The sequence below is a fragment of the Mycteria americana genome, chromosome 1, assembly GCF_035582795.1.
Source record: "Mycteria americana isolate JAX WOST 10 ecotype Jacksonville Zoo and Gardens chromosome 1, USCA_MyAme_1.0, whole genome shotgun sequence".
Classification (NCBI taxonomy): domain Eukaryota; kingdom Metazoa; phylum Chordata; class Aves; order Ciconiiformes; family Ciconiidae; genus Mycteria; species Mycteria americana.
The window spans coordinates 34,719,142-34,740,299 of record NC_134365.1 but is presented as its reverse complement, the minus strand read 5'-3'; the positions used below and the strand labels follow the sequence as shown (position 1 = coordinate 34,740,299).

General features: G+C 41.1%; 1 protein-coding gene across 1 annotated transcript in view; it reads right to left on the bottom strand.

Moving 5' to 3' along the window:
- Positions 1-847: 847 nt before the first annotated feature.
- The window catches only part of ANO6 (anoctamin 6), a 121,447-nt gene continuing 101,136 nt past the window's right edge, over positions 848-21,158 (bottom strand). The window contains exons 12-21 of the mRNA XM_075496923.1: positions 17,511-17,656; positions 15,958-16,035; positions 14,224-14,449; positions 13,162-13,331; positions 12,482-12,579; positions 10,657-10,787; positions 9,651-9,856; positions 3,485-3,684; positions 2,922-3,027; positions 848-1,039 (exon numbers count right to left, since the gene is read on the bottom strand). Coding sequence (XP_075353038.1) covers positions 848-1,039; positions 2,922-3,027; positions 3,485-3,684; positions 9,651-9,856; positions 10,657-10,787; positions 12,482-12,579; positions 13,162-13,331; positions 14,224-14,449; positions 15,958-16,035; positions 17,511-17,656 — 1,553 coding nt within the window. The remainder of the gene's footprint in view (positions 1,040-2,921; positions 3,028-3,484; positions 3,685-9,650; positions 9,857-10,656; positions 10,788-12,481; positions 12,580-13,161; positions 13,332-14,223; positions 14,450-15,957; positions 16,036-17,510; positions 17,657-21,158) is intronic.

Here is a 21,158-nt window from a genome sequence, read left to right as displayed (position 1 = left end):
TTGATTTAGTACGTGAAAAGACTTTTAACAGTCATTACTGTTACAGGTAGGAGACCTTCAAGATTATGGTCATTCAGAGCAGAATGGGCAAGTGAACTAATGAAAGTACATTGACTGGGGAAAGATAAAATGCCTGAGTTTTCTACTCACTCGGAGTGCTGTAAAGTCAGTTTGTATGCATTGATTTCAAAGGCAATTCTCCTGTTTACACAGAGATTGATGAACAGGATGGGCTTACAGTTCTGCTGCTTCTTGTGATCCAAGTCCATGATTAATTGAAATATCTTGTTATCCATTTAAGACTCAGCATGCATAGCTAATTCAGTGTAGCACACAACAGCGCTTAGTATGTCAATTCCAATGGCTTAACAACATGATTTTGAGTTGTATTTTCCTTCTCTTTCTTTCGTGTTTTGGCTTTTCCTCTTCATTTTTGCATTAGCAAGTAATAAAAACTCCTTCAGAAGACAACAAATCATTCTTGTTCTTAAGGTTTTATTCAAGTCAAACGAGATCTAGTAGCCGATGCCTAAATAAAGTGGAAAGCACTCTATGTATTTGAGAATTAATCTGCATCTTCTTAAGATGATAAATAATTTTTATCTTCACATGTTAAAAACGTAAGTCCTACTAAAGCTGTTTAAAAAATTGATAACTCTTATCTGAGTCGCAGTGGTTGCATTTGTCCAAGGGAAACAGGCAAACGAGCAGGTAACAGTTGCAAGAAACAATGTTTAGTAAAAGGAATTAATCCAAAGTGTTTGATTAGCTATTGGTAATATCTGGACAGGTATTAGTTGGCTAAATACTGTTATTCCATATAAAAAAGTACTTATTCAGCTTTAGGTCAGAAAGTGCTGTCTACTCCTTTGATAATGTTGTCGGCTATTTTCGCCATGGTTTTTTTCACAACTTTGAGATTGTTCTCATGCAAGAGTTTCTGTGTTAGGTACTTCTCTCGTTTGACCTTGCTCTTGGTCTTTTGTGATACATCTGGAATTACGTATGAAATAATAAACTTCACGAAGTATATGACATGCTGGGGAAGGTGAAAATGAAAAAATGTCAGTCAGGCTGAACAGCACATTATTATTATTATTATAAATGAAATGTCACATTATCTCTTAAGACTCTGAGCTGGTTCTGTACCAGTATCTATCACAGTGGAACAGTATTTTAAAAAGCAGACATGACTAATGAATAGAATAATTGTCTGATAAACAATAATTTCTGGTTTTCTAATCCAGATTTTAACAAGGAGTTATCTGTGTCCTTTGGGGAAACCCTGGTACCCAGTGCTTCCCCCTACATAGAAATATTGGTTACAGTTTCTTTTAAAATTCTTTTAGGTTTGTTCAAATGACTCTGGGGCAATGGACTTTTCTCTGCTACGGGAACACTGATCTAACCAGTTGCATGTTTCTGATGACTTAGTAGTCCCTGAATCAGGCCCTAAGTACATTTTATAATGAAATAACACCTAATATTCCTCTCCCTTCATCTTGGACCTACTCCCACCTTTTGTAAGCCCAGATTGTAGCTGCAGAGGAAGGAGCAATTGCTTTTTACAGAATCACAGAATCACAGAATCACAGAATCATATAGGTTGGAAAAGACCTTTAAGATCATCGAGTCCAACCATAAACCTAACACTGCCAAAAACCATCACTACACCATGTCTCTAAGTACCTCATCCAAACGTCCTTTAAATACCTCCAGGGATGGCGACTCAACCACTTCCCTGGGCAGTCTGTTCCAATGCTTGATAACCCTCTCGGTGAAGAAAAATTTCCTAATATCCAGTCTAAACCTCCCCTGGCGCAACTTGAGGCCATTTCCTCTTGTCCTATCACTTGTTACCTGGGAGAAGAGACCGACCCCCACCTCTCTACAACCTCCTTTCAGGTAGTTGTAGAGAGCGATGAGGTCTCCCCTCAGCCTCCTTTTCTCCAGGCTAAACAGTCCCAGCTCCCTCAGCCGCTCCTCATAAGACTTCTGCTCCAGACCCTTCACCAGCTTCGTTGCCCTTCTCTGTACGCGCTCCAGTACCTCAATGTCCCTCTTGTAGTGGGGGGCCCAAAACTGAACACAGTATTCGAGGTGCGGCCTCACCAGTGCCGAGTACAGGGGCACAATCACTTCCCTAGTCCTGCTGGCCACGCTATTTTTGATACAGGCCAGGATGCCATTGGCCTTCTTGGCCGCCTGGGCACACTGCTGGCTCATATTCAGGCGGCTGTCAACCAACACCCCCAGGTCCTTCTCTGCCAGGCAGCTTTCCAGCCACTCTTCCCCAAGCCTGTAGCGTTGCATGGGGTTGCTGTGGCCCAAGTGCAGGACCTTGCACTTGGCCTTGTTAAACCTCATACAATTCACCCCAGCCCATCGATCCAGCCTGTCCAGGTCCCTCTGCAGAGCCTGCCTACCCTCCAGCAGATCAACACTCCCACACAACTTGGTGTCGTCTGCAAACTTACTGAGAGTGCACTCGATGCTCTCATTTTTGATGCTCATCTAGAGACTCACCTCTTGCAGTGACTGTCTTTATACACTTCACTCTGCTAGTGCACATGCATTAAGCATACGTATTCATGAGGCTGTGTGCAAACTTCCTCTAAGTATATGTAAAAATATTTTTGGTATAACTGTCCCTTCTATTTCTGATACTAAAAATAATTTTACAGTTCTTGGGAAAAGACACTGCAAACATGTGGGGCAATCCTTTGCTGATGTCATGACTTCAGAGACTTCTTTTTCTAATGGTGCTACACTTCATTTCCATCTCCCAAGCTCTTGCCCATGCTAGCACACATCGCCAGTTCTGATAGCTGTGCCTGGACAGACTGTCTTTGAAGGATTTTCTGCACGGAGGGAAGAGAAGTTTAAATAACTAATGCTCAAAACCCCATACACTTACTTACCTCCATGACAATGATGAAAGCCAGCTTGGCTGCAATGACATGCCAGTAGTATATGTTATGCTCATATTGGTGCTGGTGACCAGGAGGGTAGCGGAGATCCCGGTATCTGAAAGCAATGTAGGAAAGTCAGGACTAGTCTCAGGCATCTCTGCAGTAAGGCACTGTGGCCAGAGGATGGAGCAAGACATGTCCCTGCTTAATGCATCCAGGAACAGCTAGCTGCCCGTAACTACAGTAATGGGTACGCTTCGTATCTGCAGAATAAGCTATATTTGGCTGAAATGTCCTTTTTTTTGCTACCGTATTAAGAATTACTTATAAAAAATTAAAGTGCTTTTTTTTGAAGACTATCAATTATGAGAAAAACAAAATAAAGTGAGAATTTTCTGAGTAGCACAAACTTATGGGTGAATACTTCCACTCAGTTCTGCCATTCAAAATATGCTGGCTTTTATTGTGTTTTAACATTTCTTACTGGATATTGTTAACTGAATTAGATGATTTAGATATTAAAACGTGTATTTATTCTTCTCTTTGGAAAAGAATGGTTATTTGACACTTGCCTGCATGTTGTTTGGTTCCCAAACCAAGGGGAAAATGGCTTGCTTGCATTCTTGAAGTCTGATACATTGAAGACAGAAAGCGTACTGTTTATATACCCTTTCATAGTGTGACTGCTGTGACCCCCATAAGGAGGGACCGAAAAGGACCAGTAATAAACCAGACGAGGAATCATGTCAGATGTAAAAGCAATTATCATAGCCTGCATTTCAGAAAAAGAAGACAAAAAAGCAGAGTAGCGTTTAAGAAATAAGCTTTGGCTTAAGAAAATTAAGAAATACGTATGGCTTTGCCATATACTTAGTATCTCAAAAGTTACAGTATGAGCTAAAAATAGAAAATATGTGCTTTTCCAGCCAGTGGTTCCCTCCGTAAATGAGCACGTAGTCACTCACGGGCCTAAAACAATCTCTTTCTGGAATGTGCATTCTGTATGGTTTTTAAATTATGCTAGCTCTGCTGGACGCCTTAAAATGTTATACTATAATACACTTTTTTCCTCATGAGCATGCAGTGGAAGTCAGCAGCCAAACTCACCTTAAAGTACTCTAAGGTAACCTTCAGCAAACGTGCTTGCTATCAGATGTACTTATGAGATGCTTAAAGAAATCCTGCCTGATGAAACTCATGGAAACAACAGAAGAGTCCTTCAATAATAGAAAATGAAGTTTCACCAGGAAGCCTGAGGTTTGAGTAAAAGAATTAAATAAAAATTATATGTATAGCTGATCCATCTCTGACCCTGGAAACATCCCACTCTTTCTGAGGTGCTAGCCAGCCCAAATTCATCTTGGCAGTTGTTGCCTCATAAGTGTCAGTGTCAGTACATGTGGAAACTGCTCTTGATGCCAAGATAATTTTTTTAGTAGCAGCTGCATAGTGCTGTTTTACATATGACGTAACCATTTGTTTTTATCTTGCTCCCAAGAGAGTCCCTGTCCTACTCAGTCTGCTAGTCACAAACTGGGTAGGAAATTGGATCCGTGGGTTTGTTGTGGGAAGTCTTTTCTAAACTCACAAACTTCCCAAAACATCCTATTCTGGAGGACAGGTTAACTATGTTTAATCCAATCTCCTCCTCTGCTATTGCAAATTCAAAAGGTTTCCCTGTGAGGAAGACTTTCCACTGGCAAGACCTGCAGCTGAGTGCCTAGCAAGAGGCTGCCCGGCCAACTCATGACGACAGGCGTGTTTGGTGCCCAGCACCTAGGAAGGAGTGACGAACTGCACTCCAGGGCTGAAAGAGAAGACTTTTGTCCAATGGCAGGGAAAAAAACCACCTGACAACATGGATGGAAAGAACCAGGGCAGAGACATGGAGGAGAAAGGTGTGAAGTAGGGATCTAATGGGGTCGGAGGGAAGCAGAGATACATAAAAGGGGCAGAAGAAAGCTGTAGTAAAGGTGTGGGACAGACGACGGGGCAAAGTTAAGCGGTAATGGGTATCAGAGGAGCATAAGAGCTGGTTAATATCTGTATTTTATTCCCCTTTATGCCAGCCTGCAATTCATGCAGTCTGTATTTCCTTATTTTCATGAGATGGGGCAAAAATTGTCCACCTTCATGCAGTATTCCCAGCAAGAGAGTCCCAACCTGAGGAAGGATTTGTAACAGTTGTAAAACAAGGGAAGGGGAGAAAGGGTGAAAAAAAATGCGGACACCTCTCTTACAGTTCCTCAAACAACACTTTGGTGGCAGTGCTAGCTAAAACAACCACCGTCCCTCCCGCCTCTGCCCCTGGCAGCCGCTCATGCATTCGTGCAGCTGTGCAGCAGATCAGATCATGGCACTGATCTGGCGGGGAATCCTGGCCAGATCCACTCCCTGATCTGGTTCATCATGTGTTTGTCAAAGCGCTGGTGCCAGCACAACACAAGAGGCAGCAACAAGGGGAAAAGACAGGGAAGGGAAAGGGCAAGGAGCTGAAAAGGGTGCAAGACCCACCCCACCTCAGGTAGCAGCACTGCCAAATGTTCAACACTATGCTAATGTCTTACCTTTTGAATTGGCTTACTTTGAAGTACCTGAGAAGCTAAACTGTAGTTAAGACAAAAGTTGCAGAAAAAAGACTTAAGATTGAGACTGTGGTCCAAAATCTATATTTGGTTCTCCAGAATATTGTTACAATTGAGTTCAGTTGAGAAAAAGTTAATTTGGTTGATGAGAAAGAAAAGGGAGGCATCCTAAGACTAAAATAAACTTGTTCAAAATTTTCAAGGATAAGTTTTTTTTTTTGTCCTGTGCTCTGGCTTGCATTTTTAAAAACTGTTTTTAAGCATTACATGCCAGTGTGCAATGAAGTGAAAATTATGTGTTGTTTATATTTACATGCAGAGTAGGTGTTTTTGGCTGACAAGGAATATATATTACTGCGTCTTGCAGTTGCAGGGAGAAGACCTCACACCTAAATGACTCTGTTTTTAACTGAAGTACAAGCACAGAAAGTTTTAGTTAAATGTAATTTCTTTCTGTTCATTAGCTCATCTAGTCAGACCATAAATGAACTAATAGTAACTGAACAGTAAGGCAAAAAAATCCCTTCTCCCTTTGGACCAAATGAGTTTGATGCTGCTTCTGCGTATCATTTAGAAAGATGCTGGAATACAGTATTTACTCAACTTAATATTTGCTCTTACTGAATTTTTTGGAAGGCCCCAGGTCTCTCATCATCCTAAACCTGAACCCTGTCCCACTCTCCTCCCTATCTCCAAATGATCTCCAGATGTGCTCCTCCTGAATTCTGGGCTGCATTTCAGAGTATTGCACTGGAGAACTACAAACAAATAGCACATTCTCTACTTCCCAAGCTTTGCTGCACACAGTTTTCCATTTATACCATAACTAATTAAAATCAGTTGTCAAATCAACAGATGCTTTGGTATCATGCAACAGCAAGTCCAGTGCCTGAGCCGCAAGTTGCAAAACTGATAGTTTCGTGCAAAAGTTGCTTGCAATCTACTAGCAGGTGTGCCAAAGGTGACTCCTTTGGAGTCTTCTCCACGAAGAAGATGATAGACTACCCAAGTCTAATCAGCTGTAACAAGTCACACAGAAGAGAAGAAACAGTTTCTGTGTACTAAGGAAAAATCAAGGAAGGGATGGGAAAGGAAAGACTGATGTCCTATACTAGATCCTGGATGTCAAACAAGAAAAAAACATACTTAAAGGAAGAAAACAGCTTCCACCATTTGATCTAGTATATGGCTTTATAGCCCACACTTCATTAGCAAGAAATACTGATCTCTTTGAGGTCCTTACAACACCTGCAGCAGGGTCTTTTTAACCTGACAGTCTCTGGTCCTGTGCCCCTTGCATGCTAATAGCCCCACCGATGTCAGTGGCAAATGCACTACGTTCACACTGACATTGACTCTGTCTAACGCGTGAGACCTCCAGAAAGGGTGACTCTAAAGGAAACATGCCTGCAGTTAGCAGTCACGTGAACATTGGGATTGAGTGCCTGTCAAGGAGGACAGAGAGTAAAACCAAGGTGTCAATATACTTTTGCACATTGAGGACTCCCATGTTTTCAGCGATGCCTTGAGGAGTATAGCACATAAGGAGGAATTTGGAAGGAAAAAAGGTTGCAAAGCTCCAGTTAGCCTCAGGTGGGTTGTGGATGGGTAGCAATAGGCACCTAAAGCTATTGCTGAGTCATTTTTCTTCAGAATCTAGAGCAGGGCATGAATACATTCCTAACAGAAGTCTGAGTCACCGTAAGGCCACCAAAGCCACTTTAACTCTGCCCTGAATATCATAAAGACTTTGACTAAGGTACCTGTAACAATATTTTAAAGTAATCTTAAGATGTATATCCAACTTTTTATTTCATAGTGGTATTACCAGACCCAGATGGATTGACTAGGAAAGACAGCTTATCCAATAGCATAACATATTTGTTTTTCTTCCAGGGCACCAGAAACTTCTTTGTCTTTTATTTTATAAGTTTTGTAGCAGCATAGTTCAAAAAAAGATATTGATGCACCAATAATGTTACTTCTACTTTACTATAGCTATGCTTCATCTGGGAATTTGCACTGTCTCCATAATTTGCTGGGAGAGATATCATTAACAATTTTTTCACACAGGCATTAAAACAAGAGAGCCCCAAACTATCTCTGGTGCCACCTGACATTTCTAACAATCTGAACATGTGTTACCAAAGTTGCATCATTTTTATTTTAAATTTTAACACCAGATTTACTAGTAGGCCTTGGATGTTTCACATGCCTATGGAACAGCTGGATTTATGTTTGGCTTGCCTCAGCAGAACAGTGCGAAACAGCTGGAGCACATGCTCTAGCTTGTTGTCTGTCTCCCAGATTCTCTTGCAAATTTTCCATCTTCAAGTTCCCTTTGTTCTTCTGACATTTCTCTGTGCTTAATTCTCTGCCTTTATGTCCTCCTGAGTCTCCTCTCTACATCCTAGCTATGTTTACCATACCCGTTGAATTGCTATAGTGCGAAGTAAAGTTCTGAAAACCAATAATGGCCGTTTTGGGAGACCTTCAAATACCTGAAAATACATCTGGTAGCTGAGGCTGACATATAAAATTTTCGTAATCACTGAATCCACCCTGGACTCCTACTTCTATGTGGTACCACCCCCTACCCCAAAAATAATGGAAACAAGCTACTGAGAAGATGATAACTCAATAGGCAGTCAGGTCATGGAAACTCATCTTCCCTTCTTCAAAAATAGCCTCATCCTTCCAGGGGCAAAATGAAGAATTATAAAAGTGGGTCAAAAAAGTGAGAGCAATATGCAGGGACACTCATCTGGGTGTGAGAAGAGAAGGTGCACATACCTCTCCCGTTATTTCTGAAAAGCAGAACCCCTGGGATTGAGACCCCAGACCAGCCAAGCACCTAATGACTACAGAAGGTGCCTGAGATACAGGAAAATAAGTTCATGCCCTTATTTAAATTTGAATTGCTCTTTTACTTGAAATAAGTCCCCTAACTGTCGGGTTAGTATCTATGGTAGAGTGCTCAGCTCCGTCTCCCTCCTCTTACCCAAAGTCCACCATTCTCCAAACAGACAGAGCCTCCTGTGAAAGCTTGGGCTAAGATGAACTCTTGTCTTCAGACTCAACTGCTTTCTCCAGAATCTCCTACTGAGCGCAATAAGGTACTGTTACTGCAAGGACGAGATCCTGGAGGAAGTGACTACCTTTAAGTGTGTCAGAAGGAATCCCTGATCTCACCGATAACAGTAGAAAATGGTGACCTTGTTGAAAAAGGCTATTAACCATGGACAGTCTGTGGTGTTACTGTCCCTGCAGAGGAAATCAGTGGTCACTGCTCTTTTGAGAAAGGCCAGCAGTGGGAATTTTTTGAAAGATAATACATATTAGCTACTGTTTAAGAATAAGCAATCAAATAATTCACAGTGGTGAAGTCCAATGGATTATTTTTCTCCCCACAGTGCAGCCTATGTATAAGATCTTAGTGAATTAACAACATGGGACATTTGAAAGGTCTGAATTCCATTGTTAGGAGTATATTCATCAGAAAAAAAGTTTTTCTAAATATTTTAAAGAAACTCTTTTAAAATTAATTTTAAATCCAACTGAAAAACAGATTAATTCACAAATTCTCAGAAAATTCATTCTGACCTCAAAGATAAGTGCTGCAATTTTGAGCACACATTGTATTTTTAAGTACACGAGAAAGAAGCTGAATTTCTGTTTTAAGTGCAAAATTGCTTAAAGCCAAATTCCAATACGAAGACATGACCATAAGAATTGTAACAATTAGAAACAACAATCAGTTATAATTTAGCTAAGCTGCAACCTAATTTTTTCAAAATTCATGCATTTAGCTGCAGACTGTCGGAAAAGATCTCTGTACTATGCACTATAATTTTAGGAAAGATGCGCTATAGTCTTCATATGTAAGAGATTTTTCTGAAGACTCTAGCAACTGTAAATGAAATTTCTTTTCTTTAGATATAATATTTTAGACAGTAGCCATATGCTGTTTCCAAAACATCTGGAGAGTAACTGAGAGCCTATTTCACAGGGGCTGAAGTCTTAAGGGGCTGATGCTCGTAATTCATTTAGGATCATTTAAGTGCTGCATTGCCACACGTGGCGTTCCCATGTTTGGATGCAAGACCTGCAGTGAAGGCATTTTACCTTTTGCAGTTGTTGGCCCAGTACTTACATTGGTGACCACGGCCAGAATGGCTATGCCTTGCATGATGGGCTGCCAGGCGCCGATGTCTTGTGCCTTCTGTGGAACCATGCGCCTGAACTGGGTCGTCAGCTTCCACGCATCCAACCGGATTTCCAACATGTTGTTAATAAGAGCCAGAAGAGGAGCCAGGGGGAACGATGCCACAAACAGAGTGACAAAGCCAAACTGTATAACTGTCAAAGGGAGAGGTTACATACATTGATGAGGCTTTCATTTACTGGAGATAAGCATATATGAGCATGTATACTTTATATACTCCAACTGTGGGAGAGAGCGACAAGAAAGAGTAGCTGAGTTCCTAGCAAATCTTATGTATGAGAAGATAGGAGCACAACAGTACTGAAAAAACCTGCTAGGTGGAGGGACAGGAAAATGTTACAAGTCACAACACACCAAGAGGAACTATTCAGGGTATTTAAACATCCATTTCTTTCTTACGCCTTCATCATGAAGACTTGGAAATCTAATGACTATCTGTCTCAGCGCTGTGCTGGAAAGCCCGAACTAACAATCATGTTGTTGGTGTCTGGGTGCTGCCACAAGTACGCGGGCAATGCTGTGACAGAACGGATGGTGGCAACAAACCGGAGATGTGCCAGCTCCCAAGAGACCAGTGACAAGTACTGGTGACTGCAGATCCCTGGCAGAGCACTCTGACCCAGGGCTCTGCTGTACAACACCCGAACATGGCAGTGGTCTGCCTTCTGGATGCATTTCTCAGAGGATGGGGCAAAGAAGCAGCAGTTCTCCTCCTTGTACAATCAAGAGCTGTCTCCTAGTTATAAATTGGATTGAAGCGTAGCTGCTTAACAAAAGCTTGCAAAACTCTATAATGGCTCATCAAAACTTGTCTTGGAAAACACTCATGTCTCCTCTGTCTATAAACTTATTAAGCATTGCTTGTATGAAGATTTGCTTTAGAGCATGTTTGTATCCAGCAGTGATAGCAAATCCAAACCAAACTGCCACTTACCCATTTCAAGATACTCATAAAACAGTCCAAGTTTTCCAATGGGCTGCAGGTGGTAGTCCTGTTCCCAGCGTGGAACAACTTTTTCTGATCTAGCAGCTGTACAGTATCTTCCGATTAGATTCTTAACCCAACTGTCAGCCAGGGAGAAAAAGACCACTAACATTGGTAAAATAACCTAAAAATTTCAGTAAATGGAAAAAATTGACGTTTGTGCTGCTATAGCTTTGAACAGTGGACTTAGTTATTCTCGAATTACTGAAAACTTCCTTCAAACATGAGTATAATCTTCTGTTGCCTTATCCTGAAAGCAGTTATTTACAACCATAAATAAGAGTGTAAAAGGGCAATATATCAGAATCATTGTGATTTATACTTATGTTGTACAGGTGAATGACCACATAAAATTCAAGGTAACAAAAAAATCAAGTTAAATGTAGGCCTGTGGTTAGACAGATTAATTCCTTCTGATCAGAAAATGCACAGAATCATAGAATGGTTGAGATTGGAAGGCACCACTGGGGGTCATTTGGTCCAACCCTTCCTGGCACAGGCAGGGCTACCTAGAGCCAGTTGCCCAGGACCGTGTCCAGATGGCTTCTCAATCTCTCCAAGGATGGAGACTCCACAACCTCCCTGGGCAACCTGTGCCAGCGCTTGATCACCCTCACAGTAAAAAGGTGTTTTCTTATGTTCAGAGGGAACCTCCTGTGTTGCAGTTTGTGTGCCTTGCCTCTGGTCCTGTCACTGGGCATTAGTCACTGAAATTAGTCTGGCTCCCTCTTCTTTACTCTTGCCCTTCAGGTATTTGCACACGTTGATGAGACCCCCCCGAGCCTTCCCTTCTCCAGGCTGAACAGTCCCAGCTCTCTCAGCCTCTCCTCATATGTGAGGTGCTCCAGTCCCTTAATCATCCTTGTGGCCCTTTGCTGGACCTTCTTCAGTATGTCCATGTCTCTCTTGTACTGGGGGCCTAGAACTGGACCCAGCACTCCAGGTGTGGCCTCCCCAGTGCTGACTAGAGGGGGAGGATCACCTTCCTCGACCTGCTGGCAACACTACTCCTAATGCAGCCCAGGATACCATTAGCATTCTTTGCCGCAAGGGCACTTTGCTGGCTCACCTGGACTTTGGTGTCCACAAGGTTTCCCCAGTCCTTCTTCTGCCAAGCTGCTTTCCAGCTGGCTGGCCCCCAGCATGTACTGGTGCATGGGGTTGTTCTTCCCCAGGTGCAGGACTTTGCACTTCCCCTTGTTGAATTCCATGAGGTTCCCGTTTGCCCATTTCTCCAGCCTGTCAAGGTCCCTCTGCGTGGTAGCACAACCCTCTGACTTATCAGTTTGGTGTCATCAGCAAACTTGCTGAGGGTGCACTCTGTCCCCTCATCCAGATCATTCATGAACACCTAGTTATAGGCACTATGAATGTCAACTATGACTGTAAAACTAAATGACTTAACTTATGCATGATTTTTAAAAGCCCAGTGTATAACAACAAATAATTCCACTCAATATTAAACAGCAGTATTTAATATTTTCAGATCTTCTATTGCCTCAGTTTTAAGTATCCAACCTGAAACACATTGAATCTGATTTGCAGAGGAAAGAAGCATTTCTGATTAGAACTAAAATCAGTCAGAACGACAGGAGCTCAGAGCTTCCAGGCCGAAAATATCCAAACTGTCTAAAAAGGCCTCAAAAGACTAGTCTTATTCTTCTAGAATACAATACACGCCTACCAAATTTAGTGACCAAATGCCTGAACGCATCAAGCAAAAGCTGTATCTTTCAAATATGAAAGAGCAGATTACTTAATCGTTTGAACTTACGGAAGAAGCACTTCTTGAATGTTGTTCCAGATTGCTTTACCTCCTACTATGATGGCAAGCTGAGTTGTGAGTTCGAGGAGACATCCGCCTGGATCACACTGAAGGTTGGGAGAGACATGAAAAATTTTTGAATTTGGGTAACTTTTCAGGCATGAATGAAGCATTTAAAATAATGCATTCCTGTTTTATTATGATAACATTTCTTAAAGCAATGCAAGGAGACTATTTAGGCAAACCTTTCCAGTAATGTATGCAAAAGCCAATTCCAGGCCACGTATGGTCATACATGGTAGGCTGACAGGACAGTAGTGAAAGAGTGAAATACCAGGTGAAATCATGCAGCTTTGTACTGTGCCCGGTGCGAGGGTCACCAGCAGAACTGGAATGCTTCTACTGATGTTCTCCCCTTCCTCTCTGCGCTGATTCACAGGTTGTTGGACCACGGGAAAATAAGCTTGTCTGGGTATGCATAATACATTTCTAAGCCCTGTCATATTAATGTCTCCTGTCATATTAATTTATGCTAGGGGTTACTAAGGAGGCAATTGGCTTGCGAGGCAGTCACTTTTTGAATCCTCATGTTAAATATGTACAACGATGCTATACACTCCTAACTGCAGCAGAATACCTGGACTAATGGCTCCTGCTGTTTAAAAACAAACACTATCGTACATTCTTACCTCTTCATTGCGATACTTTCCTAGCCAATAAACCGGATTTCCAGGGTGACCTACAAATTTACCCTTAAAGAAGGCTATGTAGAAGCATGAAGAATAGTAGTTGACAAACTGGAACAAGAACATCTTTGTAGTCAGACTGTTTTCATAATCCGTCTGTGTCCTTGGAAGCTCTGCAATTAGAAATAAATAAATTAATAAATAAATAAGTAAGCCATCCTACAAGTAACCTACAAGCTGCTTTAGAACCTCAGCTGGAAAAGTATATGTATGCCTTGTATTCCTTAATATGACTGAGAACATTATGAATTAGATTGTACATAATCCCCATGTACACTGTAACTATTATGCTAATTCTAAAACTATATGTGTTGTAAAAAGGAAAGAACTTGTTCCCTGACAATAAAGAAAAAGAACAAGCAAAAATTCTGATAACTCAGGGAAAAAAAAGCACCCAAATCCAGCACACTCAGGAAAGATGCAAATGTAACACTTTGAACTGATGAAACAGTATTAAATGAAACTACATTAAAACACTGCACTACTTGACATACCGAAAGTAAAATAGCTACTTTAATGTTGATGGCCTGGATATAAAGAATAATAATATTTGCGACTGTTTATCTATTTAATAACATGGGAATGGTATCTAGCTTTGGAACAGTGACCTTATTTCATTTATTTACACGAAAATAGCTATTCTCCCCATAAACAAAAGCTAATGCAATTGAATGTGTTATGTGTTACTGATCTGTTTTCATAAAGCTTGGTTATTATAGTAATTTTCTTTGCTTTGTCTGTTTCACAAGCACAAAACTGTAAACAATTGATCTTTCATGCTGGCTATACAAGGAGTTTTCAGGCAAAGAGCTGAATATGATATTCCTCTGATATTAAGAAGATCTGTATTTGAAAATTTCTAGATGGTATTGTATGATTTCGTGGGAAAATTCTGAAATATGTGGTTCAGGTGTTCATTTATTGGAGTTCTTATTATACTTATAAATGCTATTTTTTCTTACTATTTTATCCCAAGTTTCTATCTGAGGTACAGCAGCGGCATACCAAAGTCAGTAATCAGGATTGCCACTTTTTCATAGACGACATTGAGAACCATAATGACTATAAAGCTGATGAGCGAAGCAGTTACTGAAGTGGCTGTCTGCGGAGTCAGGTACTTGCGGATCGCCTCCGTTCCGTTAATGTGCTGTGACAACATTGCAGAAAACACCAGGAAAACCGAGAGCCTGTAGACAATGATTCCAATAACTGAAGCAATAATCAAAAGAATCTGCCAAGGGAACACAAGAAAGATGTTAACAGGGAACCACTGGCTTTGGGAAAAGTGAGTTTGAAATACTTTTTACAATAGGCAAAAGGAAACCGATTGTGTGCCTGTCATTCCATCGCATAAGATGAGTGTAAGAGCATGCTCAAATAAGATAGAAGGCAATGAATTTAGAATCCATAAAGAAGCCTTTTTTTCATGTAGCATAGTCAATCTGCAGGAGAGAAAAGAGATGGTCTGGTTTACGACTAATAACAAAGTTTGTACCGATGCAAGCGAAGATAATGAGATGCGTAATCAAATCTTACGCCTCGAGGCATGTGATGGAAGAAATCTCCCTCTTTGGACACTGGGCAATTGGCAGGACGGCAAATGTACTAGCAAGTCTGCATTGATTATGGAGGGGGCTGTACCTTCTCTTCCACGTGATAAGATTACAGACTACAGACCCCTCGAAGGAATAGACAAATTTTAAGCTGAGTCATGTAATCTGCAGGAGTTGTAATAATGATCTATGTACCCCATCTTGCTTGCCATCTCCTCTCTTTCTGCTTCTCCTCCTGCTTTTATTTCTTGCTAGTTCTCTAGCTATTATTCAGATTGAAGTCCATAGAGCTGTGAATCTTTTTTTCACTACCTCTGCAAACTGCCATGAATCCACCTATCCCTCCTCCCTGCACATAATAAGAGAGCGTAGTAAAACAAATGACAAACCCAGACCAAATCTCTTCCCTTCATCCTGAAGTCCTGCCTATTTAAATCCAACAGCAAGGCAGTATTCCTTCTTTCCTTTGTGTTTCAGATGTGTTAACACTGAGGCTCTCCTGGGCTGCCAGCCACCACTCAATCTCCTATCTGTCTCCTATCACCGAGGAGGAGGTCTTTTCCAGCTGCTGTTTGTGCTACAGGCGAGGAGGGCACACAGCATGCTAAAACACTGAGCTTTTCAAGGCGATCTCTCTGGGCATGCTCACCACGTTAGATATTGTTTCATGGGTAACTGGACCACTTTCAAGTTTTAGTTGTAATTAAAGCAGCAGCTCTGGAAGATTAGAGAGCACCCAGCTTTGCTCTGCTAAGTGAAACGAAAACCCTGAAAGAGGCCCAGGACTGTGAGACACGATATTGAAGCAAACGGCTGGAACAAGTAGGATAGAAACTGGCAGGGAGAAGAGCATATAAACCAAAGTCTTGCCCCTGCTCCGCCCAAAAGCAATGACATTTATCTTCAAATAATGAGTGAAAACCCCATGGACCACATTCACAAGCATAACTCACACCTGCAGGGTATTTTGACATATTTTCTATTGACTCTACGGTAATGAGTATTCGGTGACTACAGTTACCTTCTCCATGTGAGTCCACACCTTACGGGCTTGGTTTACACATCAGATGGAAATCCAGCTGAACCTGTTCCTTTGTTATCTTTTGTTCAGTTCAGGAGGATCTTTTTTTAGACACTTACTAGAGAAGTGAATTCATGAGGTGAAAGAATAAGAGGAGAACTTTACCCAGAAGAAGACTGCACTTGTACAGAAAGTCATCCGTACACACTTCCCACAGGCAGTGTATGGCACATGTTCTTCTTGCTGTAAAAAATTTAGAAACAGGTCAAGGATGCACCCAATCTTTTCTTCATATTTTTTGGGTGCTGCAATTGAACCCTTTATGATATTGAGGGCAGAAAAAAGGAAAGAAGCCTCTGGTTTTGTTTCCTTTCCTGCTTTGTTGTCCTGGAAACTCACACTTATTCATGATTTCAGAAGTCTTGCCTGATTACATGTATCTTTTTTTTTTTTGTGCCCATTCTAAGATAAAAATGACTGCCATAAAGGCTGAGTGTCCTCAGCTCTTACTGACTTCAGCTATGACGGGGTGCATAGTCCTTTTCAATGGACCCATCCTTCTTGGCTGATCATGGCATCCAAGGCCATTAGCTTTCAAACATCATTGGCTAAAATTAGCAGACACTAGAATTTTGGTCCTTCATCTCTGTATTTCTCAATTTATCCCATAGGAACAATGGGATGGCTTTCCCAAGGAAAATGCCTACCTCAGTGTGGTGCTGTGAAAATTCACCGAGTCTTTATAGGATCTCTGAGGATCAAAATCATTATGTTTTAGTATATTCTTCACTCTTTGAACAGTCTGAATGGAACTTTCTAGCTATGACTCTATACATTAAAGGTGGCATAGGTTTATAAGCTTTTAAAAAGAACCAGGTTTTGTGTAGTACAAGATATAAAAAGAAGATCTATATAGGATAGTTCCAACTATGGCAGTTAATTTTGCAACTTTTCAAGTGCCCTCTAATAAACATTAGTATAATGTGGATGGAATGTGAAAGCAATGCAAATGATCAGATAAACGCCAGAGTAATATATTGACAGAGAATAGTAAAAGTAAAGCTGAGCTGGAGTGAGCTACAGAAGCTAAAGCTACTCAAAATGTGTAATAAATAGAGATCTAAACTAAGATGCTCATAAATATGAATCCTATTTCATTGAAATGAGGATTATCCTTGTCCCTGTGAGTTTGCTGTTATTAATCGTAATTGCATCCACATGCACTTAGCAACAATACCTATTTATACATGTTTCAAACAGAAACATCTTTGGTTAAAAAAAGTCTTGGCATGACATATAATGTAACATTTTCCCCTCTATTTCACCCTGTTTTCCTGATGCATTCTTAGGCAAAGATAGCAAATGCTCTGTGATCTTGGCCTCTGGCAGCAACACTGAATCATTTCTTGGGGGATTTAATAAAGTAGATATAGTCTCCTAAGCTGGGGACGATGCCTGCTTCTGTTTATTTATGACACAGGAACCTCAGCAGTGCAAGCTCCTCAAACAGGCAACTACTGTAAGGTGCCTACAGTTAGGTATAAATTCCCTCCCACACATCTGTACTTTATAAGTTCACTATTTCCAGGCCAGCTTATCAACTCTCCTTGAAGCACTGCTGATTTATACCGCTCCAGTCTAGATTCACCATTTTCATAGTGTCCTCTCACAACATGTCTATTGCAGTAGCCATCACCAGTTATCAAAATATTCCTTACCTGTGTGGTTTCATTCATTACTACATGAGTGCACCGAGCTTCATATTCCGGGCGAACTTGTTCTTCTTGCTCTAAGTACTCCACTGTGTCCCATTCATACTCCAGTTCAGCCTGCCGTCGCTTCCAAAACTCCAAAAACAAAGTAACTGTCCAGAAGATAAATGAAGTGAGCAATACCATGTGAGCGTTGGACACTGCTTGACCCCCTGGGCTGTAACATACAGATTTCCACAGACATTGAACAAAACCCTTATTGGCTAACGTGATGGTGAAAATAACTGGACCTACTTCTTTATGCAATTATTTCTTTGGATATATAGGTACTTTAATATCCTGGGGTAAATCCAGGATAGTATCCAGGTAGAGAAACCCAGGGTAAATGGTGTTGTAAGCACATGCTAAAGAATAAAGATGAATTTATTTGCTTTCTGCCTAAGGCTAGAATATGAGCACTTTGGATTTCATATCATAGACTGCTTTTGAAAAAGTTTATCATGGGATGCGTAAGAAAGCAAGTTGGTTGGATAGGTGAAGACAAAATTGCTGGGGAGTGCAGAACTCCTAGAAAAGAAGAACTCAGTATGCCAAAAATTGCCACAAGGAAAAGCTCATGTTCATTCAGTCTGCAATTTTTGTGTGGACAAATTAGCAGTTTGCAAACTACAAGAACCAATGATGGTTCAGGTAAAGTGGTTGAAACACAGCTATCTTTCCTCCTCTGCTAACATGAATCTGAATCTCCAGTGCCTGGTCTTTTTGCATGGCATGGAGCTTAGAAACTGTCTGGGCTGGGTCAGCAGTTTCCCTGGACTGTGCTCCTACAACTGGAAGCACTGGGGGACCAGGTACACAGATGCCTAAGTGGTACAGGCTAGACATGAATCCAGCCAAACTCATTACCTTGGCCTGAGACATGATGCAGGTAGATCTGGCAGCAATGACAGACCCGGCTGAGAAGGCTGGGAGAAGCTGGGGATGATGGGTGTCAGTACCACCAGTCAGCTCCCCAGTACACCCGGACGCTTTATTAATGAAGACAGTGCATCCTCGGATTAAACGAGTGGTGTGGCTCTGCAGCACTGCCTCCAGGAGGAGTTAGTATTCCTTCCCTGCACTCCTCTTTACTCCCATTGCCTGGGAGTAATTAACCCTAAAAGTGGTTTTTTTTATTAGTTTGGCCCCTCATCTTGAATGATGAAACGTTAATGGCATGCAGTTACAAATCCAAACATTAAAGTTTATTTCCAAAATCAGGTGTGGTCAATAAACCCCAAACTGAAGCATTTAAAACCCAGAAAATTCCATGGGCTGGGCTGTGAGATGACCTTGGCATCTGCACACAGGCAAAACCCCAGGAAACCCTCCTCCCCTGGTTATTCAGGGGCCTCTTTCACAAGGACTTCTCCGCTACTTCATGCTTAGAGGCACAAAGGCCACTCCGAGCAGTGAGCCAGAGGATCACATCTGCCTTCTCCTGCAGAGCAAGGAGATTGGTCTTCCATAAACCTCTAAGTGCTGCCCAGCCCAAACCACAGGAAGCTACAGGCTATCCTGATTTGATCCATCTGCAAATCCAGCTGCTGCTGGGGAGACCAGAAGTGCAGGGCTTCCTTCTGGGATAGCCTCTGTGCTAACAGCAAAAGAAGTTTTTTGAGTTCAAAAAACATGTAGACGTGGCACTTCGGGACATAGTTTAGTAGGCATGGAGGTGTTGGGGTGACGGTTGGACTAGATGATCTTAGAGGTCTTTCCCAACCTTAATGATTCTATGATTCTATAAGGGCACATCACACGGGGACAGCTCGCTCAGCCCCAATACAACGAAAACTTCTACTCGCTAAAATAAGCCAGCAGCCAAGTTGCGTCTTTCAGAGCAGGGAAGGAGCTGCTGCTGGATTTCACGTTTTCCTTTTAATTTGAACCAGCATTTTTTTAACAGTGGAAACAAACGATGTTTCAGAATCAGGAGATCCGAGCGCTAATTCCACCTCACATTGTCCCCTTTCACGTGTCCCTCAACACTGCCATGCAGTATGGCCCAGGTATTCTGTCTATTCAGCCAAGGACTGAAAAGAAGTGCCTCCACTGGAGAACATTTGTTTGTTTAACTGATCTTGTTCAGGGAGGGCATCCAGTGATGGCAGAAAGTGAAGTGGAAGCTGCCTCTTGTTCATGACCTTTGCCAGTATACTCATACCATCATGGGAGAAGTGGCAGAAGTGTTGGTCCAGAGCATTAATGTATAAAGGGCTAATTCCTGAAGGTCAAATTCCATGGTGTTTTATAGCCCTTTAAGATCTTTGAAGGGAATAAACTAAAAAAAAAGCAATTATTAAAAGTGTATTGATGATAATGATGCAATAATATATCTAAAAATCTAATATTATTTTAATTGTTTTTGACCAGAAGGTCTACAAAAGTATTAGAACAAGATGAAAATTACAGCTGGAATTCCTCCAGGACCATGGGTCATTTGGATTCAGTACAATTTTGACTGAATTTCTGTAATACAATTCACCTCTTCATATAGTGGACTTATGACAAGAATACTAATAGACCTTGCAGCCATCACTATAACCATGCAGCTTAACTTTGTAATTATTACTCTTGGAACCATTCTTCAAAACAGAAAACACAATTTTAATTAAAAAGCAAATTGCAAATAAATTAACTATTCAGATGACAGGAGAAGATTACATTAGTATCAAACTTCTAATTTTCTTTTATTTAGAGAATTTCCTGTTGGTATTTTGATTTTAGTGTATATTTTGAAAGAATTCTTCTTTTTGAAATGATATGTTTCATCTTGTATTTCTTTAGCGCAGTAGCTATTTTGAAGTACTTTAGGAGATCATCAGAAAATAAAAATACAATGCGTTTTACAAAGAAAGCAAATTATGTATTCTTGCCAGCCTACATATGAATTCAAAATGTTACCTGAGTTATTTCCTCTATAGTATCCTATATACAGACCTAACATTGAACTTATTTTGGTAATTTCTGGATAAGACAGTGCAAGAAAAGCCAGTTAACAAAGTTGCTCATATGAACAAATGAAACCGTTTCTGGGAAAATAAACCTTGCCTAATCCCTTGCATACAGTACCAAATGGTTTCACCCACGGGCAACATCCTGGTTTCAGATACATTTTCTCTGCTAAAAGATAAATCTAGTGCTTGTAACTACTACACTTTTTACTATCAGTTTCTTAAATAAAGACAGGAGGAAAAAATTCCTTGGAAATATAACCAATGACTATTTTTCAATTGCCTTGTGCAGTCAGACAGTTGTTAACAGGCACAGGCAGCTCCAAAACTCTTTGGAAAAAACCCAGCTCCTCTGCCAGATATACTGAAGCATGTGGCTGCTCTGGAACATGAGGCAGCTCTAATCACTTCTCGCAGACTTTTCTCCAAGTCAGATGAAACAAAACAGACACTGAAGACCAACTTTAAGTTCTACAATTTTTTGTTTTCTTATGATGCTAAAAAAGAGTTCCTGTGAATGTACGTGTCTTCTACGGAACTACCTACTAGTGAATTCCTGAGTGCTAGAAAATGAAGTTATTGCAAATTTATCCATGTTTTCTTGGCTGATGCTGGAGGCTTGGCCAAAATTAGATGACAAACTACAGTTGTTGAAATCGAC